The following is a 26,716-nucleotide window of genomic DNA, read 5'->3' as shown; positions in this document are numbered from 1 at the left end:
TCAAATGCGAGTTGGAATCACACACGAGGGGTTCCGTACATAAAATAACACTTTAACTTTTTAGGGTTCCGTACGGGGGTCCGTGGGATTGAACCACGGACCCTCGAATAAGAGGTCGACATTCTAGCCACTAGGTTTATCTATCACCGTTTTTTTTGCACCCCGGCTTTGCTAGTGGGATTTCTGAAAATTCTTTTTCTTTCTATCCTCAAAAGGAAAAACGGAACCCTTATAGATAGATCACTTTGTTGTATGTCTGTCTGTCCGTCCGTCGTATCTGTCAAGAAAACCTATAAGGAACTTCCCGTTGACCCAGAATCATGAAATTTGGCAGGTAGGTAGGTCTTATAGCACAAGTACAGGAATAAATCTGAAAACCGTGAAATTGTGGTTCAATCATTTAAAAAAAAAAATGTGTTTCAATTTTCAAAGTAAGATAACCATACCAAGTGAGGTATCATATGAAAGGGCTTTACTTGTAGATAGATTCTAAAATAGATTTTTATTTATATTTTATATGTTTTTGATTTATCGTGCGAAATGTCGAAACGAATACCCGAGTACGGAACCCTTGGTGCGCGAGTCTGACTCGCAATTGGCCGGTTTTTAGGGTTCCGTAGCCAAATGGTAAAAAACGGAACCCGTATAGATTCCTCATGTCTGTCTGTCTGTCCGTACGTATGTCACAGCCACTTTTTTCAAAAACTATAAGGACCATACTGTTGAAACTTGGTAAGTAGATGTATTCTGTGAACCGCATTAAGTTTTTAAATACACACGCACGCTCGTAAATCGAATAAATTTATTTTGTTTCTTTCTAAATACCTACCTATACAATAATAATATAATTAGGGCCTCGATAGCTCAACGGAGCGGACTGAGTTCCGAAAGGTCGGCGGTTCAAACCACACCCGTTGCACTATTGTCGTACCCACTCCTGGCACAAGCTTTACGCTTAATTGGAGGGGAAAGGGGAGTATTAGTCATGATTAGCATGGCTAATATTCTTTAAAAAAAATGCGCAAGCAAAATGCACATGTAAATCTAACATGCATAATACTCGTTAAAAATGCATGGCGACTCACTCAATAAGTTTGTCTAAATTTTTGAAAGACATAGCAGCATTTTGGTAGAAAAAGTCTTCACCCATTGTTATCAAAATGTTTTTCGTGACGTAATTTTTGGAAATGTTTCTGCATATTTCCAAAAAATCGTGTACCTTATCAAAAAAAAGTTAATATTTTTACTTTTATAACAAAATTCCGCAATCAATTTTGAACTTGCCTTTGTAAAAACACAAGTTTAAAAAATCTATTAAAATTATGCTCCAGAGAAAAGCATATTATACAATCGAAGATTATGTAAATGATAAAAGATGGTGGATTTGACCTGCAGCTCGCTCCAGCAATGCGCGGGACTTCAATTACTTTTATACATAATATTGTAGGTATATCAAATCTTTGAAAAGAGCAACCGCCGAGTTTCTTGCTGGTTCTTCTCGGTAGGAAAGGCATTCCGAACCAGTGGTAGATGCACTTGTCGATTCAAGAGGACCTAGGTACTTACTTGAAAAAGTTTCATTGAATAAAAATATTTTGAATTTTGATTTTTTTTAATTTTACTGCTACTAGGTATCTACTACTATCGTACCACAAAGCATAGTCAAGGTCTGCACCCGTACGTAGTCGAAATTCCACGGACACGTACGAAGCGATTTGCCTCCTCGTTTCTTATTCGAACAGTTAGGATATAGAACGCCCTTTGGATATCAATTTTCCTCTCCACTTTTAATATGGGTACCTTCAAGTCAAGAGTGAATAGGCAACTTCTAGACAAGCGCGCTCCATCGTAGGCTGCATCATCACTGAAAGGGGTATGGCAGTTTTCGTTAAACCCATACCCCTTTGGTTTCTACACGGCACGTGCCGGAACGTTAAATCGCTTGGCGGCACGGCTTCGGTAGGGGGGTGACTAGCCACGGCCGAAGCCTCCCACCAGATCAGAAATTACAAAATTCTAAACCCCTGCCGGTAATGGAACCCGGGACCTCCCACTAATAAGACCACAGCGGTTAGCACCGCGCCAGGGGGGCCGTCAAAAAGATATCTATACTAATAAATAAAATTGGAGTGTCTGTTTGTAATTTCGAAATAACTACCGCATATTAAGGTCATATGGTTATTTGAACGATACTATAACTGAATCACACGTTTTTAAAATTTTTGTCTGTCTGTCTGTCTGTTTGAAAAGGCTAATCTTCGGAACGGCTGAACCGATTTTGACGGGATTTTCACAGAAAAGTAGAGAATTGACCAGGGAGTAACATAGGCTACATTTTTAACCGACTTTCAAAAAGGGAGTTGTGTTTTTCTACCTATGTACACCGAAATCTCCGAGATTTCTGAACCGATTTGCGTCATTTCTTTTTTAATCGATAGAGGAACTTTGCGACACTGTTTCATAAAAATTTGGAGTCCAACTCCTCAATCCTACAATCCAGTTGTTCGTATGTGTCGCCTGTATAATGATCTTTTCACATTAAATCATAATATTGACATTTTTAACAATAATATTAATATATTTAAAAAAGAAATTCATCAACTTTTTTCGTAACATTCTTCTTTCATCTTTATTTTTTAAATACTGTTCGTATATATATAAGATTTAATTTCTATGCATATTTGTCATTTAAATACTTAATATCATGTAGTAACCACTTTATATTGTAAATATTGTTGTAAATTTTTATTAAGCCTTCATGTTAAAAATTCTGTGTATATCTTGTGTAATGTATATTTTATTTAGGTATAGTATTGCTGTGTACACCTATTAGGGGTTGTCACTTAGATTAGGATCTTTTGTTTTTATGTTTGGACCATTTTTAGTTACAACCTGTTGTGTGTACCTTTGAATAAATAAATAAATAAATAAATAAATCCTGATGCTGCAGGGGATCTGACCAATCCACGCGGGCGAAGCTGCGGGCATCAGCTAGTTCCTAATATTTTTACCAGGCATACCAATAAGACCAAACAGGTACCTAAGTATTTTTTTTTTCCATATTTTGGTATGTGTAAAAGTAATAAATATTTTATACATATATACATAAATTGCATTTCGTATTTAGCATCGTAGGTATGATAGAAATGTATAGATAAACTGTGTTTAATACATTAAACTCTTGTTAAAATATTTACTTTTTACTTTGCATTGTTCAAGAATGACTATTTGTCATTAAAAGAAATAAGTATACATATATTAAAGTTAACATGAAGGTCACTCTTTAATTTTTTTTACGAGATACTCGTACCATGGTCGATCTGTATGATTGCACTTTTTGATCGATAGTATTAAGAGGGCTCTCTCCGTCACTCGTTTCATACAAACGTAGTTCCAATTTCATTTGAATATTAAGCAACCAAAGTCCATGAAATTTTGCAGACATATTCTAGAAACTAATATCTATGTCTGTGGTTTTCCAGATTTCTGTTAAAATATTCGGTTTCAAAGTTACGCGGTCTTAAAAATTTACATACAAATCTTTGAGCCCCTGTAATTTTAAAACTACATATTTTTAGAAAAATCTAAAACACCACAGGCACAGATATTCGTTTCTAGAATATGTCTGCAAAATTTCATGGACTTTGGTTGCTTAATATTCAAATGAAATTGGAACTACGATTGTATGAAACGAGTGACGGAGAGAGCCCTGTTAATTGGTTGGTGACTCAAAATAGTTAGCACCCACTGAGATTTTTGTCTCTGTCATTTGTATGGGTTTACGTAACAGAGAGAACCCTATACTAACTTCTTTCCGTGAAGTATAGTCATTGTAGTGGTAGTGGTACTTAGTACTTACTCGATCGTCAACATTGAACATGGGCGAGGCAGGGTCGTCTATAATAGGCTCGTCGTCACAGAGCACGTCGAAACAGAACCCGGGCGGCGGGGAGTAAGTATTGAAAAGTACTCCCGTGAATAAGTCTGATGAGTTCCCTGGAAGTAAAAAAAAACCGTCAAGTGCGAGTCGGATTCGCACACTAAGGATTCCGTACCATCTTACAAGAAATAACACTTTAAATTTTTTTTATTTGAATGGCTGCCATTTTGAAATTATTCTTATTTATTATTAAAAAAAAGCAAGAACAAAAATACACACTCTGTGAAAATTTCAACTCTCTGCCTGCCGTACTACCGTACTAGGTTACGGTTAATGAGATACGGACTGTATCTGACGAACATACGACAAAGAGTAACAAGTTCTACATAGGTACCTAATTTTTTTTAAAGTTCGAGATGTATTGCAAATAAAACATCTGACTGACGCGAGAGGTCAACGAACGTTGCGTAGGTAGATAGGAGGCATTGACCTTAAGTTTCAGCTATACATTGCGGCTTTGAAAAATACTAAATCACTAAAACTACAAGTATAAGGCAAATGGTTATTGGTATTGGATTATGTTTAGGAAGTTTAATAATAGAGCAATGTTTTTGTTAGCGTTCGAATTACACACAGTATATTTGGATCTCTATCTCTCATAAGAGATAAAGAGGGGTCTCTCCGTCACTCGCGCCATACAAACGTAGTTCGTCTCTCATTGGAATACTAACCAATCATACTCAATGGAATTTTGTAGAAACGTTCCGGAACTAATATCTATGCCTGTGGTTTCCAGATTTCCGTTAAAATATTCGGTTTCAAAGTTACGCGGTCTTATAAATTCACATACAAATCTTTGAGCCCCTGTAATTTTAAAACTACATATTTAAAAAAAATCTAAAACATGTACATATTTGTCAACATAATATGTCTGCAAAATTTCATGGACTTTGGTTGCTTAATATTCAAATGAAATTGGGACTACGATTGTATGGAGTAGGTGACGGAGAGAGCCCTGTTAATGCCGTCAAGAGGAGTGCCATAAGTATATTCCTCGGATAACGCGACCAAGTAAGCCCGAGTTTTACGTACCCAAATCATCATCCCCTCTCCAAACCATCTCCATCCTCTTCTGAAGGAGTCTAGCCCCTTTGTCCTGATAGTCTATCCGGCCCAGGAACAGCCCGTCATAGCCCATAGCCGCGAGCAGAGAGGCGAATTCGCGCGAGTGACCGAACGGGTCTATTTGCCATCCCACGCGTGGGACGCCGTTTTATATGTACGTATATACAGAGTGTAATTAGAACGCTAGCATACATGTCCAGGTGATAGTACTCATGATTACTGATATGATACTACAAAAAAAAACGCAATTTTTTCAAAACTTGTATTTTTAAAATTACGCAATGAACTGCAAATGAAACATCTGACTGACGCGAACAATGAACGTTACGTAGATCTTAAGAGATAAGCGCTGTGAAGGGGCATGCCATAAGTCATTTTCTCGGATTACGCGACCGAGTAAGCCCGAGTTTTACATACCCAAATCATCATCCCCTCTCCAAACCATCTCCATCCTCTTCTGAAGGAGTCTAGCCCCTTTGTCCTGATAGTCTATCCGGCCCAGGAACAGGCCGTCATAGCCCATAGCCGCGAGCAGAGAGGCGAATTCGCGCGAGTGACCGAACGGGTCTATTTGCCATCCCACGCGTGGCATCCCACAGGGACCGAATGTCTCGTTGAGCTTTCTACAAACAAAGAAATATCACTAGGGATGCGGTCTAGTAAAGTACCTACCTTAACTTCTTATTTTTTTTTTTAATTATATAGACTAGCGCTTGGCTGCAATCAGACTAGCTAGCAAGTGATGATGCAGCCTAAGATGGAGCGCGCTTGCCTAGAAGTTGCCTATTCACTCTTGAGTTGAAGGTACCCATATTATAGGTGGAAGGGAAAACTGATGCCGGAAGGGCGTTCCACATCCTGGCGGTTCGAATTAGAAAAGAGGAAGCAATCTTCTTGTCATACACACAACAGACGGTATCAAGTGAGCCTCGTATACCAATACAGGGGGGAAAGTCAATCCTTAGGCAATACTGTGAAATAACTTCACGTTTTTTGTATTAAACAATAAAAAAACATCGCGCTCGCTTCGCTCGTGCTTGATGGTTATGTAAAAAATTGAAAACTGCAAAACAGTTATCAAAACAGATATCAGATCAGAAAAAAAAACAGGGTAGGAGTATTATCAGTATAAAATACATAGTTACGAAGTCATACCAGGATAGGGATAGCATAGTTAATCAGGAGCTATTAGGATGATATCACTCAGGAAGAGCAACCAAGATATCTTAGTTAACAAAGCCATCATCACCATCATGATCAAGCCATTTCCGCCCCACTACTGAGTACGGGTCTCCTCCCAGAATGAGAAGGGCTTAGGCCATAGTCTGCCACGCTGGCTCAATGCGGGTTGGCAGACTTCACACACCTGTGAGAACATGGAGAACTCTCAGGTATGCAGGTTTCCTCACGATGTTTTCCTTCACAGTTAAAGCAAGTGATATTTAATTACTTAAAACGCACATAAGTGAAAAGTTTAGTGCGTGCTCGGGATCGAACCCCCGACCTCCGATTAGGAGGCGGACGTTCTAACCACTAGGCTATCACGGCTAACAAAATGCTACTAGGATATCAAAAGAAACAAGGAAAGTTACATACCTCAGGCCCCAAGTAAACTGATCAATAGTGCTCTGGTAGTGTGAAGCGGCCTCATCGTTCATGCTCCAAGCCCCGCCCACAAACTGTAGCCGTCCTTGTCGCACTAATGTGTGCACTTTGTGACGTACGTCGTCGTTCTGATGCACCCACCATTTCCAGAAGAAAGCTGTTTCGACGTAGATGAACCTGGGAGAAATAGAGAACTATAAAAACCCGGCCAAGTGCGGGTCAGATTCGCGCACCGAGGGTTCCGTACTCGGGTATTTTTACCGACATTTTGCACTATAAAGCAAAAACTATTATGCGTAAAAATAAATAAAAATCTGTTCAAAAAAGCCCTTTCATATGATACCCCACTTGGTATAGTTATCTTACTTTGATAATTGGAAATACTAAATATTATTTGTTCATAAACACATTTTTTTGTGGTGTAACCACAAATTCGCGGTTTTCAGATTTATTCCTGTACTTGTGCTATAAGACCTACCTACCTGCCAAATTTCATGATTCTAGGTCAACGGGAAGTACCCTATACGTTTTTTGACATTCACGAAGGTCAGACAGACAGACAGGCAGAAAACAAAGTGACTTTCGAGGTACGTAACCCTAAAAATTTACTGTAAACTAAGAATTACCTTCTTTTTGGGTCCTGCCATAGTTCTTTGATGACTGAATCCAAAATGTACTGGACCCCAGCTTTTTGAATGTTGTTCCGACCTAAAATAATAAGAGATGCATGGTGATAATAAATAGAATACCCGGCTGAGTTTGTTGTGAGCTTCTTCTCAGACTTGGGCGCGTTTGGAACCCTCGTAGCTTTAGTAATTTAAGTTAACGTAATTAATTACGTCACACTAATATTATAAAGGCGAAAGTTTGTGTGTATGTTTGTTACTCCTTCACGCAAAAACCACTGGACGGATTTGGCTGGGAATGGAGATTAGATAATATCCAGGATATTAGCATATCGGCTACTTTTTATCCCAGAAAACCAAAGAGTTTCCACGGGATTTCGAAAAATCCTAAATCCACGCGGACGAGGTCGCGGGCGTCAGCTAGTAAATAAATGATTACGTAAATTAAACCAGCCTACTGATTCGCTTACTCAGTGAATGATATGAGCTTCTCATTTCTGGTTTCATAGAGAAACTTTAAGCATGGCTCTCTCCATTGCCTGCTGAGGGACTCTAAGCTTTCTTCCCAATCAAAAGGGTATGGGTTTAATAAAAACTGTCATACCCCTTCCAAGTTAGTCCGCTTCCATCTTAGACTGCATCATCACTTACCACCAGGTGAGATTGCAGTCAAGGGCTAACTTGTATCTGAATTTAAACAAGATAAAGTTGAAAACTAAAACCCGACTGCGATCGTCTTAATAAACGCTGAAATAGGTAGTGTACTATAGTAAACTTGATTTTCTGTCGCTTGGTAGGTTTATTTTAATGTTGCAGTACATTTATATTTATGGATTCAGAATTTTCTCTTCTTTCATTTGATACCCCACTCGATACAATAGCAAAAAAAATATTTGGAGACCCCCCTTTTTTCATGTAATATCCATTAGGGCAATTTTTTTCGAATAAAATGTAGCCTATGTCACCCGGACCTTTACGACGAATCGATTGACACCTCATTCATCAAAATCGGCCCAGTAGTTTAGGCGCTACGGTGGAACACACAGAATCTGGATACAAACATACACACATACATACATAGACTGCTAAAATCATAACCCTTCCTTTTGGCTTTGCCGCAGTCGGGTAAAAAAAATACTCACTGCCGTAGTAATACTGGTCCACAGTCTTGAGCCAGCCAACATCGTCGTGTGTGTGAGGCACTATGTGCACATTCAACATATTCGGATCTGCTTGTGTGCAACTCTGTCAAACAATACACGGCAATACACGGCGCTGCAATTGTTTGTATACAGTATGGCATATTATTGTAAATTGTACATTTGAAAAGAGCAACCGCCGAGTTTCTTGCTGGTTCTTCTCGGTAGGAACAGCATTCCGAACCAGTGGTAGATTATTTTGACGATTCAAAAGCACTTGTAAAAGTTTAATTGAATAAAAATAATTTGAATTTGAATTTGAAACATCAACCCATATTATCACCACTACATAGTAACAAGTGTAAATTAAAAATTTATAACACCCCCGACAAGTGAAGGTTACAGTAACTAGAATAGAGCTGATAGCTTTCAAACGACTGAACCGATTTTCTTGGATTATAGCTAAGAACACTCTCGATCAAGCCACCTTTCAAACAAAAAAAAACTAAATTAAAATCGGTTCATTAGTTTAGGAGCTACGATGCCACAGACAGATACACAGATACACAAGTCAAACTTATAGCACTCCTCTTTTTGTGTCGGGGGCTAAAAACAACTAACGACCCGCCCCGGCTTCGCACGGGCGCAATGCTGATACTACATTATTTTTCGTATAAAAAGTAAAGGATAACAAGATCAAGTTGAAAACTAAAACCCGACTGCGATCATCTTAAAAACCGGCCAAGTGCGAGTCAGACTCGCGCACTGAGGGTTCCGTACTCGGATATTTTTTCCAACATTTTGCACGATAAATCAAAAACTATTATACATAAAAATAAATAAAAATCTGTTTTAGAATGTACAGGTAAAGCCCTTTCATATGATATCCCACTTGGTATAGTTATCTTACTTTAAAAATTGAAACACGTTTTAATTTTTTTTTAAATGATGTAACCACAAATTCGCGGTTTTCAGATTTATTCCTGTACTTGTGCTATAAGATCTACCTACCTGCCAAATTTCATGATTCTAGGTCAACGGGAAGTACCCTATAGGTTTCTTGACATACACGACGGACAGACAGACATGACAGTATGGACTAAGTCGCGGGTCCAAGCTAGTAAGCTAATAATAATAAGTAATAACAGTAAATAATGGGTATTCTAAGTTTGTTTGTAATTTGTCATTGGGTTTACACAAAACAGAGTGGAAAGGTCGAATGTTCGTTTGCGTGTTATCAGTATGTCGATAACGTATTATTTGCGGCACTAATTCATTTTACTTATTTATGCCTATTATTATTATTTTAATTATACCTAGAAATCTTTATTTTCGAGCCTCAATAGCTCAACGGTTGAAGAGCGGACTCAATCCCGAAAGGTCGGCGGTTCAAACACCACCCGTTGCACTATTGTCTTACTTACTCCAAGCTTTACGCTTAGTTGGAGGGGAAAGGGGAATATTAGTCTTGATTATCATAGATAGTTGATGTCAGCGACTTCGTCCGCGTGGCTTTAGATTTTCAAAAGTCCCGTGGGAACTCTTTGATTTTCCGGGATAAAAAGTAGCCTATGTCCGTCTCCGGGATATAAGCTAACCGTGTACCAAACGTCAGAATCGGTTAAACTGTTGGGCCGTGAAAAAATAGCAGACAGATAGACAGACAGACACACAAGTATGGATTAAGCTTTTGCCTTTTGGTTCCTTGATAATTTGAGTCGTCAAACGTCAGTCCATATACAGTACAATAGGTAATTCGGCTTACCTCATAGCCACAGGTTTCCTCTTTCCTGGGATATATTTCATCAGCGAGAGGTATGGCGGATGATGACCCAACAGCACACACTAGCAGCAACGGTAGTAACATTTTCTGAAACGAAACATATAAATATAAGCTACAATTTTTTTTTAAATTCAGATAGAGCCTTTGACTGCGATCACACCTGGTGGTAAGTGATGATGCAGGGTAAGATGGAAGCGGGCTAACTTGAAAGGGATTTGACGGTTTTTATCCCATACCCCTTATTGGTTTCTACACGGCATCGTACCTGAGCGCTAAATCGCTTGGCGCGGCATTGCCGGTAGGGTAGTAACTAGCCACGGCCGTAGCCTTTCACCAGACCAGTCCAGACAAAATTTAGAAATTCCAAAATTGATGCTGGAATATACTGTAAACCGAAACTTTAAAAAAAAGAGCAACCGTCGAGTTTCTTGCTGTTGCTTGCTTCATTTCATTGAATTACGAAAAAATAAATAGAACAATAAAATATCTCAAGTAGGTATAAGTTTGATATTACAATATAAGATAAGATATAATATATTATAGCGTTTCGTAGTTGGAACTAATAGTAGGTCATAAACATCTTGCACCATAGATCTATCAATAAGATGATTTGTACATGTCTTGCACAAACAGGTAAACAAAATACTTGATAAACGATATATTTACACAACTTTTAAAATAATGATAGCCCTAATCTACATACACCTAGATACTTCTAAATACATAACTCAAAATTTATAACACCGCCGACAAGTGAAGGTTACAGAACCGATTTTAATTTAGTTTTTTTTTTGTTTGAAAGGTGGCTTGATCGAGAGTGTTCTTAGCTATAATCCAAGAAAATCAGTTCAGCCGTTTGAAAGTTATCAGCTCTTTTTTAGTTACTGTAACTTAACGGGGGTGTTATAAATTTTTAATTTACACTTGTTAGGGTTTAGTACCCAAAGGGTTAAAACGGAGCCCTCCTAATATCACTCGCGCTGTCTGTCTGTCTGTCCGCGTGTGACAGGTCTCTAGCTAGCGTGAAAGATAGCTTGCTATCCCGCGGAAACTGTTTGGTTTTTCGGGATAAAAAGTAGCCTATATCCTTCCCCGAAACGTATGTACCTTTCATTAAAATCATATGGTACCTACTTCTAACTTTGTACCTTTCATTAAAATCGGTTCAGCAGTTATAGCCGTGAAAACGTAGCAGACAGACAGACACACTTTCGCATTTATAATATTAAGTATGGATATGGATTAGAAATTCAATTAAATTTTGTTTTTAACCCCCGACCCAAAAAGAGGGGTGTTATAAGTTTGACGTGTGTATCTGTGTATCTGTGTGTCTGTGTATCTGTGTATCTGTGTATCTGTCTGTGGCATCGTAGCGCCTAAACGAATGTACCGATTTTAATTTAGTTTTTTTTTGTTTGAAAGGTGGCTTGATCGAGTGTTCTTAGCTATAATCTAAAAAAATTGGTTGAGCCGTTTAAGAGTTATCAGCTCTTTTCTAGTTTTCTTGTAGAAAAGAAGGTTAGATAACCGTTAGGTTCATAATATTATGTCAATAGACAAATGTCAAGCTGTCAAGATGGACGTTGCCTAAATACATAATTATTTATTTGAAAATGATGTTTTGGAAAACTCAAATACTTTGGATCGTCGGGGGTGTTATAAATTTTTAATTTACACTTGTTCTTTATTTTCTTGTAAGAAACTCGTTTTCACCTAGTACAAAGTAAATTGTGGAACGTTGATCGCATAAGTTACAAGGCGAAGAACCGTTTGACATGATAAAAAATCTCGGTCGCATCCGTACGACCTCCTCGCAGCTATAAGATCCTGGTACCTACCTACATATCAGACTACTAGGGCAATTCCTATTTTTTTTTTCTCTCGTCTGGCTTTACAAAGATTAGCCAATGTCAAGTATGTAGTTATTTACAACTATTTAAGTATAGACCCCGTCTGTGCCGGCGCTCACCGACATACGCACGGCACCCCCTTAGAGCGCTTTCCAGTCAGTTTTAACAACAAAAAAACACTCCAAAAAGGTAGAGCACGCCCGCCAGCCAACACCAACACAGACGAAGTCCAGTTTGTAGTTATTTACAAGTTAGGGAAACTATATAAGTGTGGACTTCGTCTGTGCCGGCGCTCGCCGACATACGCGCGGCGCTCCTTTAGAGCGCTTCCCAGTTAGTTCCAGCATGGTTCCAGCACCAAAAAACACCAGTGAAACACAAAAACCGGCCACTTTTAACAAAAAAAACACTCCAAAAAGGCACAACACGCGCGCCAGCAAACGCTAACACAGACGAAGTCCCAATTCCTAGTTATGAGATTAGTAAAAATCCATTTTTTTTTTCGAAACGACTAAAAATTACCCATCTGTGGGAATTCCTGTTGGGAATTCCAGGGTTTGTTTTAAGTTTCATCTTAATAATAAGGACATAAAGTAGGTACCTACTACCTACCTACTGTCAGTAATTTGGTAATTTAACTTATTAAAAAAACCTTACTTATTTTGGTAACTTATTAAAAAAAACCCCGACACAAAAACTTATATAAGAAAACTAGAAAAGAGCTGATAACTTACAAACAGCTGAACTGATTTTATTCAATTATAGCTAAGAACACTCTCGATCAAGCCACCTTTCAAACAAAAAAAAAACTAAATTAAAATCGGCTCATTCGTTTAGGAGCTACGATGCCACAGACAGATACACACGTCAAACTTATAACACCTCTCTTTTTGGGTCGGGGGTTAAAAATTAATTGGTTTGAGGAATATGTAAGTACAGAACGCGACAGGTCCAGATGGTAATCGGGGTATGGTACACCGCCGCTCTGATCCGGGGTGGGTTAACGCGGGTGACGTGCGGGTGTGCGGGGCGTCCCCCCGCCTCATACCCCGATTGCCAACTCGACCTGTCGCGAACTATAGGTAGGTAGGTTACCTACTTATTTCTCAAAAATCACTTGCCGAACTCATTTTGACGTAAATCTAGAATTAAATAACGATTTGGTTAGTACTACCTAATAAGTAAATCAAAGGTAAATGGTTTTTTTTTGCGTTTTTGTAATTGATAAAAAAAAATCGGTCAAATGCGAGTCAGACTCAAACACAAAAGGTTCCAGAAAATAAGACTTTTTAATATATTTTTTTTTGTTAGGAGCAACACGAAATACCTACACATTCTTAAGACTCTATGACAACTCTCTACTTAGATAATATGGTTCACGAGATACAGTCCGTTGACAGACAGACAGCGGAGGCTCAGGAATAATGGTCCCGTTGGCCTCTTCAGGTACGCTACGGATCCCTAAAAAATTGCATTTTCTAGAGCGGGTAGACTAACGAACAGGGAGCTAAAAATTAAACTTTGAAAAACTTTTTAGATTTTTTTAAACAGAGACTAAAGTGCGAATTCAAAAAAAAAAATCAAAATATTTTTATTTAATTAAACTTTTACAAGTGCTTTTGAATCGTCAAAATAATCTACCACTGGTTCGGAATGCCGCTCCTACCGAGAAGAACCAGCAAGAAACTCGGCGGTTGCTCTTTTCAAGAAGTTATTCAATTTACAATAATATGCCTATGAATAGGTAGGTAGGTACTTACGGCTTACCTATTAAATAAACCTACTAAATCAATCAATTTAAATAATTCCTAGGGTCATATACTTTCATAGTTCTAGCAATTATATGTTTAACAAATTGTTAACAATACTTACAATAAAGTAGGTATGCAAGTATACCTAATTATTTTATTTTTCCTCTAGTTTCTTGTTTAAGCCTTTTAGTAAATTACTGTAATATATTTTGAAACAAAACTCACCAGTTACAAATCCACACTACATCTAAGAAAACTAACAAAGAATATTAGTTTAATTTCTATGAAATTACAATTTTAAATGATGTCTACTCTTCTTCTCCCGCAATCATTGAATGCACAGACCACTGAATGATTGAATTGAATGACATTCTGGACCATTTGGACATTTGTCAATTGACATTTGACAGCACAGACTTGACAGTAGCACGTAGTTAATTGCAGTGTTTTCACTAACGATTTTAATTTCACTCTAGTTTTGTAGGAATTTCCCCTAAATTACTTTAACTTTCTCATGCCCTAATAATGTAACTACATGAAAATTATTTAACTCGTTTCAGTTTTATTTCAATTTTTATTCAACGACATCATTTCAAATGTTTAATTTCATTTTATGATCATAACTTTATAAATCTTAAATTTTGTAAAGAAGGTTAGTATTTGACTATCATTTTCTTCCAGTTTCAAATTATAAAAACTCTGTCTAACATGAATAATAAATGCTCAGCTAATTTATTATAGTTACCTATAAAAACAGGCTATTATTAAAAAAAAAAACATTTTGTAGCCACATGCCCTTTTCTAAATCAAAATATGATTATCCTTTTGAAAACTGCGATGCCACAGACAGATATACACGTTTAACTTGTAAGTTGTAACACACCTCTTTTACAGGGGGCTAATAAAAATACCCTAAGCCATACCTAATATTAACTTTATTGCCCTAAAATAGGGAGAAATCCCTAAAAGTAGACACACTGTTTTGAATGTCTATGATTTGAACTTTATCCATAGACAACTTTTGTAGAGTTTTTGCCAAATGTTATCCAAAGACCTTACACTACTAAGTGTAAGGTCTTTGATGTTATCTGAATCAAAGTGACATTGATTTTTGTTTACAAACAAATATCGAGGTTCATCGAGGTTTCAGGTTAAGTTTCGCGAAAAACTTTTAAATAAGTATTATTTTGGTGCACCATGTCGCTGTGGCAATTTTTGGAGTCATCTCAACCACTTCTTAAACGATGTATGGAACTAGCAACTGTTGAAAGCAATAACAAATGGATTCAGAAGTTTGGTAACAAATCCGAACATTTTGGGAAAGATGAAGTTTCGGATACGAATACAGTAAATCATCAAAATGATATTAATGATGAAGCTATACCAATTACAAATGATCCAATAGAAGCTATGGATATCGATGAAAAACCTATTTTCAATCCAGTACGAGTGAAGTTGGAAAGAGACGATATTTCCCGCGAAATTTTAGATTTGGAACCTATCACACACTTCGACTACATCCTAGAAAAGTGTTTAGAAAATCCAAATTTATATCAAATTTTAGCAGAAGAATTACCTCTTAATTCGATAGAAAAACTATTCAAACACATTTACGATACGAAAAACGTTAATTCGACGTTTTTAGAGAACTTTTACACTATTTTTTTCCCGGCATTTTTGAAAAGAGAACCTACTCGTTTGTCTTTGGATTTACTCATTAAGGGGAAGTGCTATCCATTGTTTCATAAACATTTACTTCTAATAATTTTTAAAGATACTGAATTACCAAGTAATATTTTACATGATTTTGTATCGACTTTAAACATGAATGAGCAAACTGAATTCTTGATAACTTTAAGCCACTCTGATGTTCCAAAAGAAGCATTTCTTTATCATTTAGTAACAATTCATACAGCTTATAAGAACAGTCTAAAAAATAACGAATTACAGAATTATATTTTAGCAAAGTTGGGTCATATATCAGAAAATTGTGCAACAGATAAGAATTATGGTCGTTTTTTACTCAACTTTTTACAGTCGCATAAGGATTATAGAACAAATATTACAGAAATAGAAAGTATAGTTGAAACACACAGATCAGCGTTTAAGAAACCCTGTTTGAATATATTGAATGAGATCAAACATGTATCTAAGGATAAATAAAATTAGAAAGGTCGTCAAGTGCGAGTCAGACCTCGAGTTAGTGCTATGTTAGGGTTAGTCGTTCGGGAGTTATGAGCGTAACTACATACATTGCGGCGATTTATTTTTAACTATTGTGTTTGTTACCTACGCGTTCGCGCATGACATCTTTTAGAATGTACAATTGTTGTTTGCACTTTCGTGTAGGCTTCTGATACAGTACCATCAATATACAACTGGTGGTGCGCGCGGCGCGAGTTTGATTGTGACGCCTACTGGACCTCTAATAATAAAATTAATGTTCTATTATAATACCCATTGTGTTATTTTATATTAGAGGATGCCCTCGGCTTCGCCCGCGTGGATTTCGGTTTTAATCCTGTAAGAACGCTTTGGTTTTCCGGGATAAAAAGTAGCCTATGTCCTTCCCTGGGATGTACCCCAAGTCTGTACCAAATTTCATTAAAATCTGTTTAGTGATTGGGCCGTGAAAACGAAGCAGACAGGCACACTTTCGCATTTATAATATTAAGTATGGATTAGATATTGCCGAGTGACTTTCCACGATGAGCATTAGTTACCTTAGAATTTGGAACATTCCTTGAATAGTTTAATCTACCTGGAAAAGTCTCATCAAAATTGGTTCAACCAATTTAGTCTTCTACTGTTCCAATCTTATCAAAACACTTCAATTGTATTGAATGTGCTCATAGTACATGAGTTCTCTGTGCTATAATATAAATAATGCATGCTATTTTTATAATTTACTGATAATTCTTTTAATTTGACCTTAGAAAAGGTCATTGACCTATAGGATAGTAGATCAATGACCTTTGAATCTTGAAATTTTTATTGGTTTTGAAGATTGAGACTGTATGACAATCAATATCGCTAGTAATTATTATTTATTGAATAAATAAAACTAAGTTATTGCTGATTCCTTGTTCCACGATTGTCCCTTATTTTTTTGTTAAAATTAAAAATATGTAATTTTGTTAACTGGCAACATCTGTGCTGGCAATAACGAAATTGTTAGCCCTATAATACTACTAAATATAGGAGACCACTCCTCCATTTTCGTATTGGTCGAAATGTATTGATTTTTTTTCGCAGACGTTCCGCCATTGTTAAAATTAGATGCCCATTTCAATTTATTCGATTAATCTTACATATGATTTACAGGTGTTGGTGTTTTTGTTCAATTGTCAATAAAAAATGGTGAATTAAATAATGAATTTGAAGGTATTTTGTGAATGATTTCGTGATCGGACCACGTCAAAATGAAGTTCTAACCGTGGACACTGTCTTGGATCCTACATATCAACGATAAAAGGTAAATTTTTGATAGTATACGTCCATCTTTTTGAAATCTCTTTGTTACAAATCTACAACTTGCATTTCTTTAATAATTCCGCAGCCAGAATCGATGCAAGTAAATCCATCTGTGAAACAATTCGCTAACAATGGCGTTTTCACTGCGAAAGATGTTTTCAAACATTACCTATTTCAAAAAATCCGAAAATCCTGAACATTCAAAGATACGTCGAGACACATACGTTGTAGACGAACCTTTTGTAATCCATTACGAAGCTACAGAACCCGATTCAACTTCTAGACAATGCACGAGTTTAAACCTTCCCGATACCGTGAAAAATTTCGCCGCCAAAAAAGGTTCTTTATCGGATACAGACTTGTTAAAGAGCACTGAAAATCCTATACGCAAGCGTAAGAGCAAAAAACTTAAAGTGAATATTGAAAAGGCAACAAGCCATTCAATGAATACATTAAGTTATGATAGCAATGTTGAGAATACCCCAAAACATGTGCATCTAGAGTGTAAAAGCTCAGATGCCTTCAGCGAGAAGTTTAGAAGCTTGGATTTCAATAAATCATTTCATTTGATTGATGCAATGTCTGATGATCCTTCGTCATCACCTTTTGAGGAAGAGTTTGAAATTGAATCGCTGTCGGGTCATTCAGACTCTGATATATCTGTACTTTCAAATAAATCATCGATTAAGATGTGTAGGAAGATAACGGAAAGTCAATCTAGTGATGACAAACATATCGCTCCATCCGTTAGTATCGAATCATTCTCGGACATTGAACTTGACAAGAATGAAGAAGAGAGAGTCAGATTGCTTGTCGACTATGAAACGAAGTTAGAAAAGTTGGAATTATTCATGAAGAAATTACTCAGCGAGTTCCAATTCCACATCGAGGTATCCAAAGTTTTTAATTCTCGGTCAGCTTGTATTCCGGGCAAAGCGGAAAATATTCCACAAATGCTGCACGAGTTTATGTACAATAGCACAAACAAACCGAGTCTATCAGATTCCTGGAATGTTATTTTGGAAAAGGAAGATAACGTAACAAAATATAAAGTCAAGAAACATTTGTTATCCATGAAACAGTTTATCGATGAATTTGTGCGTTTGAATTTGCAAAATTCTGAAAACTCTGACGCAGACTCCAAACAGTCCCGGCCTGTCAAGAAATGTAAACGGTATGTACCGAAGCATGTACGGATAAGTCATAAGAAGAAAATGAAACATTTCGACTTTCCAGATCTTAGGGAAGCAATGTTGAATCTTTTCAATGAAAACGTAACTCCACATGATTCAACCACTGATATAAGTTCATCTGACGAATCAGACATGTCGAAATGTACGTGTAAATGTCACAGTACATCCTCCGAGACCGAGTCGGAGTCCTCTCCGAGTACAAATGATCAATCTACGTCAATAACATCTTCTATCGGCAACTTTACTCTTGATATGTCAGAGTTAACAGCGTATTCGGAATCTCTCGATCGAATCGTGAGCTACAATAGCTTCCAAGATACCAGTTTATACAACACATTGCTTCAAAAGGCTGCAATCGAACGTATATCATTCTACGTTCAAGTTCATAGCATACAGTTGAAGTCTGAAGAAGTAAACCAAGACGGAGATATGAAGAGTACATTGACATTCCACTGTCCGTCGTGCAAAGATGTTCAAACAGAAGAAAATGGGTTATTGAGACACATTCTAAGTCCGTTGCATTGTGAGAAGATCCATTTTCTGTATAAAACTGCGTATATAAAGAAATGTGTTGCAGCTGGTAAGGAAATTCAGCCGAGTACGGTGTTGAACCCCATGACAATGTACAGAGATGATAATAAGATTGTTTGTTTTGGTGATGCGTTGTATGCTTGTACGTTGTGTTTCGAGAATTTGATTGTTGGGGAGTATGTACTCATGAAACATTGTTGCGAACCTCAGCATATTGAGAGGAAGGAGAAATTGGCTGATATAATTGGTTAGTGAGACTCCTATAGCACTAATGAATCAATTTATCTACCACTGCTGGGTACAAATACTGAAATTTTTTTGCTGGAGTTAGTTGTTTTTGAGAATGTGAACTGCCATACAGTCCTCATCCAGCCACTTCCCACCATCATTTTAAAGTACACTAGCACAAACAAACCGAGTCCATCAGATTCCTGGAATGTTATTTTGGAAAAGGAAAATAACGAAACAAAGTATAAAGTCAAAAAACATTTATTATCCATGAAACAGTTTATCGATGAATTTGTGCGTTTGAATTTGCAAAATTCTGAAAACTCTGATGTAGATTCCAAAACGTTGTTTTAGAAAGTGTGAACTACCATACAGTCCTCATCCAGCCACTTCCCACCATCATTTTAACGTACACTAGCACTAACAAACCGAGTCTATCAGATTCCTGGAATGTTATTTTGGAAAAGGAAAATAACGAAACAAAATATAAGTCAAAAAACATTTATTAACTTTGAAACAGTTTATTGATGAATTTGTGCGTTTGAATTTGCAAAATTCTGAAAACTCTGATGTAGATTCCAAAACGTTGTTTTTGAAAGTTTAAACTACACACACACACACACACTTTTCTAAATCCCCTGGGAACTTTTCCCAGGATAAAAAATTGCCTATGTGCTAAGTCAAAGTATAAGCTATCTACTTTTCAAACAGCCAAATCTGTCCAGTAGTTCTTTAGTGAAAGAATAACAAACATACACACACACACACGAACACACACACACACACACACTCACACTTCTTATCCAGCCACTTCCCTCCATCATTTTAAAGTCATCTCATTGGATTTGCTGGTTCAAATTCTCCTCCATAACACATCTGTACCAGCACCCATTGGTTCACAGAAAGACATCTACCCACTGCCATGTCTACTAAATAATATAAGGTTTGTGATTTTAATTACTTAATTGCTATCAAGTCAGTACTTAAAGGTGCTATAAAATCTTATTTATAATTGCTTGAAGTAAAATTATGTTTATCAATACAAATTTACTATGAATTTTTTGAATGGTGAAGTCATTAATTTTTTTTTAACGTAAAATATAGCTTACACTATTTTTATAGTCTCACAAAAATACTCAATGGTTCAAAGAATTATAGTCAGAACGAAAACCATAATGTTCCCACTCGAAGCTTATTCCCTTTTTTTTTTTTAAATATCTTGGGGGCAGGCAAAGATCAATGACTATAGCTACAGCCTATTAAATCGTAGCCTTAAGCTTAAGAAGGAAAAGGTTGAGTTATTTTCAATTACATATTTTGCTAATATTATGCTTAATATTTTTTTTTTATTGTCATTTTCTAGGGTTTTGTATATCTAGAGAAAAAAAGGTACTATAAGGGTTCTGTGTCTGTTTGTCCGTCTGTCAAGAGCCATCAAGGGTATCAAAACCCATATAGAACTTCCCGTTGACCTAGAATCATGAAAGGCAGGCGGTAATGCTCACAAGAAAAAAGAAAATCCGAAAACAAAAATTATAGTGTTATTTACTGTGCGACTCTGGTTTGTTCTTGACCGTTTTTTTTTAATTAGACCTGCCTTAATTTTTTTTTAATTAGAATTTACTCTGTGCAATTATAAATGAGTTGCATGTTCATGAAGTATGTAACAATTATGATAAAACAACTTGTGTTTACTGTAAGTTAATTTCTTCCTGACATTTTATACCTAGCAAAATTATTTTTACTCTTGTGTGAACTGTCTGTTAATCTTAAATCTGTTGTGATATTTCCTATTGAAACTTATACATTGTTTTTTTATTTGTTTGCGCATGTGTAATTAGGATAATATTGTTGTAAATGATGATAAAAAATATTTTTGGTGTTCATACAAACATTTTTAATTAGGCTGGTTGGCTGGCTAGCTTTTTTGAGATTAAAAAATGTTAACTGGATTTACAGCACTGGGTTCTAGATTTCTTGGGTTTTTCCTCTGTACTTTTTTTTATTTTTCTGACTCCAAGCCTTTTGTAGCTCGTTCACACAGGCTGCGTAAGCGTAGACGTAGCGCGAACCATTGCGTTGTAATGTATGGAACTGTATGAAACATGGCACACCGCTTGCGTAAAGCGTGCACGTATGCGTAACCTGGTGTGTTAGGGGTTTGCGCGCGTCACTACACACGTGTCACGTGTACGCAATTGGTGTGAATCGGCCTTTTACGTTATGCTTTTTTTTATAAATAAATGTTAAAGCCATATTTTGCTGGAGGAAATTATATTAGAATTTTGTTTTTAATATTTTTTTCCTTTTTGTGCAAAATTCAGAACATTTTTTTTAATGGAATCTTATTTTTTTAAGAAATATGATTTGGATTTTGCATTGTTTAGGTCTACTAGTATCGGTATAAAGGATCTCATTTTGTATGCCATAATATTATTAGAATTTAAGTTTAAATATGCTTAAAGAACTTCAGTGAATGTTGGTATGAACACACAAATATTTAAAGTTTAATTTTAAGTATAAAAAAAATTATACTTATTTTCTAATAACGCAGATTGACAAATCTATTCTTTTACTGTTTTTTCTTCTATACAATTTTATACTAATTTTCATTGACTCATCATTTTATTTACTTAGTAGTTTTTTTTTCCAAACTACATTGATTTTATGGTTATTTAAATAATTTGTTTTACTGTCACTTTTTCGATTTTAAAAAGAGACAAGATTGATATTATTGACTTGTTATAATTATTAAGCTGAATTTTTAATGGCATGCTTAATTTTTCGTGTTTACCTACTTAATTATTTTTACTCTCTCAAATCCATATATAAAAAAAAAAATATGTACTGATTTTATTGCTCCGGTTTCTAGCCTGTTTGAGGATGGATATTATATTTTTAATTTACTTAATGTTGCCGTATGAAATCGAAAGTTTATAATAAAACTGAAGTAAATATGCACAAATTGCTCACACAGAAGGCGAAAAAACTTATTTTTTGTTGTGAGACTTCTAATATCATAAGTTTTATATTGTCTCTCAGTCAGGAATAAGTGTATAAGTCAATTTTTGCCGATATAATATAGCGAAATATACAATAGTCAAAAATAAAAATAGTTCCTATACCATTCATGTCATTGGTGTTCAAATTATAGAAAAAAAAATAGTGTGATTGTTTATGAATTTACAAAAAACAGGGTGTCAACCATATGGGTTTTTTGAAATATTTTTGTACCAATTTAGAAGCTTAGACCTTTTTTATGTATTTAAATAGTCCAAAAATGTATTCCTTAGGTATATTATTATCATAATATTACGTACTTAGAGTAATAATTTGTAAACCATTTAAAAAAAATCGAGAATAAATTCAAAGCTTTTATACAATGTTTAGATAACTTTTATACGACCTTTACACATTTTAGTTTTTTCAAACGTAATTAAGCTTAATATCTTAATAATTAAGGTTTTAGTGATAAGGCTGTTAAACAGACAAAAAAAAATGATTTTTTCAGGATATTATTTTGTAATTCCTGTTAAAAATTACAGATCTCAATTTTGCACGGATGAAAAATGCAGATAAATAATATTAATCTTCTTTAGAAATTGCATCTAGCTGGTTGTTTTCCTTTACGAGTATTTGAAAAACCTTGCCTACGGCTCGAGCACATTGATTCTTTTGTATCATACACGTTGGCACATCTCATCTCATGGCAAATAAGTTTGTATCTGCATTTTTTCGTCGTGTGCAATAGCTAATAATATTCCTCCAAATTAAAAGACTGATATTTTGAATGTTAAAAAAATGTGTTCAGTAATTAATTAGCCAGTGTTAAAAAATTACAAAAATCTAGCCATCATTTACCCGCCTATACATTAGAATAATTAAAATAATGTTTAGATAATAATTTTCTAATTTAATAATCTTAAGAATTCAAGGTGTATTTCTTTCCTTAAATAAGATCTATCGTAAGCAATAATAGGTTGTAATCTAAAAAAAAAGATTATGTTAAATCCACACTAATAAAAAATATTGATGCAACGCTCAACACGCACATATTTATATTGGTTTGTACCTTCACAGTTTTAAATAAAAAAGGAAAATGACTTGTTAAACGTTTTAATTGGCGTTGAAAAAAATAAAATAAAACCAGCCAATAATTTTTTTTTGTGTAAATTACGTAATAAATACATAGCGACCGCTAATAGTGCTGTAGTTATTTTATTATTACATCAATTACGTAGATTAATTATTATAACCTTTATATAAGGACTAAGTAATTTTTATTAAATATTTCTCGTAGAAACACAATAAATATTACTATAGATTTTTTGAATATTTCTCTTCTCGTAAAAACATAATTAATGTTATTATAGATTTTTTGCAAAAAAAAAAACACCTCAAAATGGGCATAAATTGGAATGAAATGTAAAACTTTTTTTTTTAAATATTTACAAATGCCTTTAATTACTTAATTAAAAAAAAAGATGCGAAGCTCATGTTGATTCTTAAAAATGTAATTAAATAATAATTATCTATATTAATTGCATAATAATCAGTAGTTTAACTTAAAAATACTTTGTATTAAGTAATAAAAGCTTAAAAAAAAAACTAAAAGTTAAGTGCACACTTAAAATGTGAACTGTAAAGTTGTTTTTTTTTTTTAATTTGAAGGCTAATGCATTTTAATCCTAAAACGTATACTTGAATTTACTAAAAAATTAAACAATTCTGTGATCTAACTGTTGATATCCGAAATTATTGTAAAAAAAATAGTTTTTAAAAACGTGTGCGATGACTTTGAAAAATCTTTTTTCTGTTTTTCTTGACATTTCTATGACCAAATTGTTTGATCTGTTGCATTTTTTAACCAAAGTTGTCGCACACATTATCTGTGATCCAAAAAAGTGTTCATATTGTTATAAAAAAAGAATTAAAGACCAATATTTTGATTGGAAAGCCATTAACAAAATTTTTATAACGAAAAAAGTGGAATGAAAGTTTTATTTGAGCATATTATTTTGGTTTAAGTTTAACAAACTCAATATTGGTCTTTGCTTTCATAAATGGTCGCATTTTACAGGCTTAATAAATCGCAATTTTTACTGACTTAATTTTTTATATACCTACCTACATAAAGTATTATAGGTCTATGCTTACATACTAATTTTGCATAAAAAAATAGGTTTTGCTTTTATTATATTTGAATTATTACGTCTGTAATATCGGCGCCATCTGTTGGTTTGTGACTGTTAAAACTTTTTTTTCTAATAAAATTACACCGATTTTTCGACTGAATAAATGTGTGCAGTTTGGAATCATTTGTTTTATTTCTTTTAACACTAGGACATGCAACTTTATTAACCCCCGACCCAAAAAGAGGGGTGTTATAAGTTTGACGTGTGTATCTGTCTATGGCATAGTAGCTCCTAAACTAATGAACCGATTTTAATCTAGTTTTTTTTTGTTTGAAAGGTGGCTTGATCGAGTGTTCTTAGGACCCAAGAAAATCGGTTCAGCCGTTTGAAAGTTATCAGCTCTTCTAGTAACTGTAACCTTCACTTGTCGGGGGTGTTATAAATTTTTAATTTACGCTTGTTCAAACTCAAAGTCATTTTGAATTTAATTCAACAAGTTAAAAATTACTATCAGTAATTTTGCAATTATGTTGGTATTTGAGTTGAAATTGCTATCAAAAAAGACCGCACGCCCATTCTACTTGTAGATTTGCTTTGTGCTTTAAAGCCGATTCACACCAAATACGTATGCAGCGCGTACACGTGACACGTGCGTAAAGACGCGCGTAAATCCGTAGACGTAACTGCACACATTATGTCTACGCGAACGTTCACGCCACGCAAGCGGTATGCCATGTTTCATACATTACAACGCAATGGTACGCGCTACGTCTACGCTTACGCAGCCTGTGTGAACGAGCTGTTAGGCCGATATCTTTCGGTAAGACGAATTATATTGTTCTCTCATTCTACTAACGTCTCTATGGATATACATTGCCGCAAGAGGAATTTTCCGTAGCCTCAAAAGTACCTAGTAGGAAAAAAGAGGAGTGGCCCAGTTGTGACAGCGCATATCAATCAATTGCGATTGTTAAGCAACGATGATCCAAGTCGGTAACTAGATGGGTGACCGACTTTGGAGGTCCGTATTTGGCCTTATTGCTAACTCACTTACATAACTTGGTATTATCACTAATATCCATACTTAGTATTATAAATGCGAAAGTGTGTCTGTCTGTCTGCTACCTTTTCACGGCCCAACAGTTTAACCGATTCTGACGAGGTACAGGGTTAGCTTGTATCCCGGGGACGGACATAGGCTACTTTTTGTCCCGAAAATCAAAGAGTTCCCGCGGGATTCCTAAAGATCCGTCCACTTAACCGATTTGTATGAAAGGTACCGAAGCAGCTTGCCTCCCTGTAATCGAAATAGGAAACTTTTTGTTCCGGAAAATCAAACAGTTCCCACGGGATCTATAAAAATCTAAATCCACGCGGACGAAGTCGCGGGCATCCTCTAGTACGACTATAAGGAAAGGAAAAAAAGAGTAGGAAAAATCACATCAGACTAATATTATAAAGGCGAAAGTTTGTATGTGTGTGTGTGTGTGTTTGTTACTCCTTCACGCAAAAACCACTGGACGGATTTGGCTGAAATTTGGAAGGGAGATAGATAATATCCTGGATTAGCACATAGGCTACTTTTTATCCCGGAAAATCAAAGAGTTCCCACGGGATTTCGAAAAACCTAAATCCATGCGGGCGAAGTCGCGGGCATCGGCTAGTAGGTAAATAAAAGCAATATAGTCAGTAAGGCAAGTTTTAAGTCACTTTTATTTGATTTTTTAATTTTAAATTACATAAATTAAACCCAATGATTTTTAAAACGTAGCATCAAGTGTACAGGTTGGGATGTTTGTCGACCACGGCGCGCACTTCCGGCGGAAGGGCGGCCATCTTGCTCGCCACGAAGAACTTGAGCGTGTCGCGTAATGGCGCGGGGAAGTATGGCGCGTCGATCTCTGTCGCAGTCAAAAGCCAGCTTGTATTGTGGCGAAGTGTCAATCTCTTCACAACTCATCCATTCTGATACTCTCGCTTTCAATCATATGTATGAAAAATACGCGCTGCCCAGCTAATCGATTGTTTCTCGTACGGCATCTTTTACTAATGTGCTGCCCACCCAAAAGCCTGTACTCTATCACACTTACTCATTACTCAAGGGTATATAGCACACTGAGAGATTAAAGAAGAGTAGGGGAAATAGGCAAATAAAAGCAATATAGTCAGTAAGGCAAGTTTTAAGTCACTTTTATTTGATTTTTTAATTTTAAATTACATAAATTAAACCCAATGATTTTATAACGTAGCATCAAGTGTACAGGTTGGGATGTTTGTCGACCACGGCGCGCACTTCCGGCGGAAGGGCGGCCATCTTGCTCGCCACGAAGAACTTGAGCGTGTCGCGTAATGGCGCGGGGAAGTATGGCGCGTCGATCTCTGCCGCAGTCAAAAGC

At 35.8% G+C, this 26,716-nt stretch overlaps 3 protein-coding genes across 15 annotated transcripts in view; 2 read left to right on the top strand and 1 right to left on the bottom strand.

Moving 5' to 3' along the window:
* The window catches only part of LOC123879474 (lysosomal alpha-mannosidase-like), a 28,450-nt gene extending 14,319 nt beyond the window's left edge, over positions 1–14,131 (bottom strand). For 10 of the 13 annotated variants that reach the window (XR_006799014.1, XR_006799015.1, XR_006799016.1 and 7 more), the window contains exons 1-8: positions 13,985–14,131; positions 10,141–10,245; positions 8,379–8,481; positions 7,237–7,318; positions 6,602–6,787; positions 5,577–5,628; positions 4,973–5,126; positions 3,860–3,996 (exon numbers count right to left, since the gene is read on the bottom strand). Coding sequence is in view for 7 of the 13 variants with exons in the window: in XM_045927188.1 (XP_045783144.1) it covers positions 3,860–3,996; positions 4,973–5,126; positions 5,577–5,628; positions 6,602–6,787; positions 7,237–7,318; positions 8,379–8,481; positions 10,141–10,242 (816 nt within the window). In the remaining 6 variants the exon portion in view is untranslated. Of the gene's footprint in view, positions 1–1,085; positions 1,220–3,859; positions 3,997–4,972; positions 5,127–5,422; positions 5,629–6,601; positions 6,788–7,236; positions 7,319–8,378; positions 8,482–10,140; positions 10,246–13,984 lie in introns of all 13 variants that reach the window. The other 3 variants (XR_006799012.1, XR_006799011.1, XR_006799013.1) reach the window with 2 other exon arrangements.
* Positions 14,132–14,875: 744 nt separating this feature from the next.
* LOC123879514 lies at positions 14,876–16,103 on the top strand. Its single transcript, XM_045927266.1, has one exon. The coding sequence runs from the start codon at positions 14,957–14,959 to the stop codon at positions 15,920–15,922; it is 966 nt and encodes a 321-aa protein (XP_045783222.1). The 5' UTR covers positions 14,876–14,956; the 3' UTR covers positions 15,923–16,103.
* A 944-nt stretch (positions 16,104–17,047) lies between these two features.
* On the top strand, positions 17,048–20,732 carry LOC123879489. Its single transcript, XM_045927214.1, has 2 exons — positions 17,048–17,234; positions 17,319–20,732. Exon 2 carries the CDS (start codon positions 17,365–17,367, stop codon positions 19,207–19,209), a length of 1,845 nt encoding a protein of 614 aa, XP_045783170.1. The 5' UTR covers positions 17,048–17,234; positions 17,319–17,364; the 3' UTR covers positions 19,210–20,732.
* Positions 20,733–26,716: the final 5,984 nt, after the last annotated feature.

Source organism: Maniola jurtina, chromosome 28, assembly GCF_905333055.1.
Source record: "Maniola jurtina chromosome 28, ilManJurt1.1, whole genome shotgun sequence".
Taxonomy (NCBI): Eukaryota; Metazoa; Arthropoda; class Insecta; order Lepidoptera; family Nymphalidae; genus Maniola; species Maniola jurtina.
The sequence above is the reverse complement of the archived record's forward strand: the minus strand, read 5'-3'. Positions and strand labels throughout refer to the sequence as shown.

Bases quoted from the DNA above. Each gene is read 5' to 3' on its own strand.
- LOC123879514 (XM_045927266.1), top strand. From the start codon at position 14,957: ATGTCGCTGTGGCAATTTTTGGAGTCATCTCAACCACTTCTTAAACGA.
- LOC123879489 (XM_045927214.1), top strand. From the start codon at position 17,365: ATGGCGTTTTCACTGCGAAAGATGTTTTCAAACATTACCTATTTCAAA.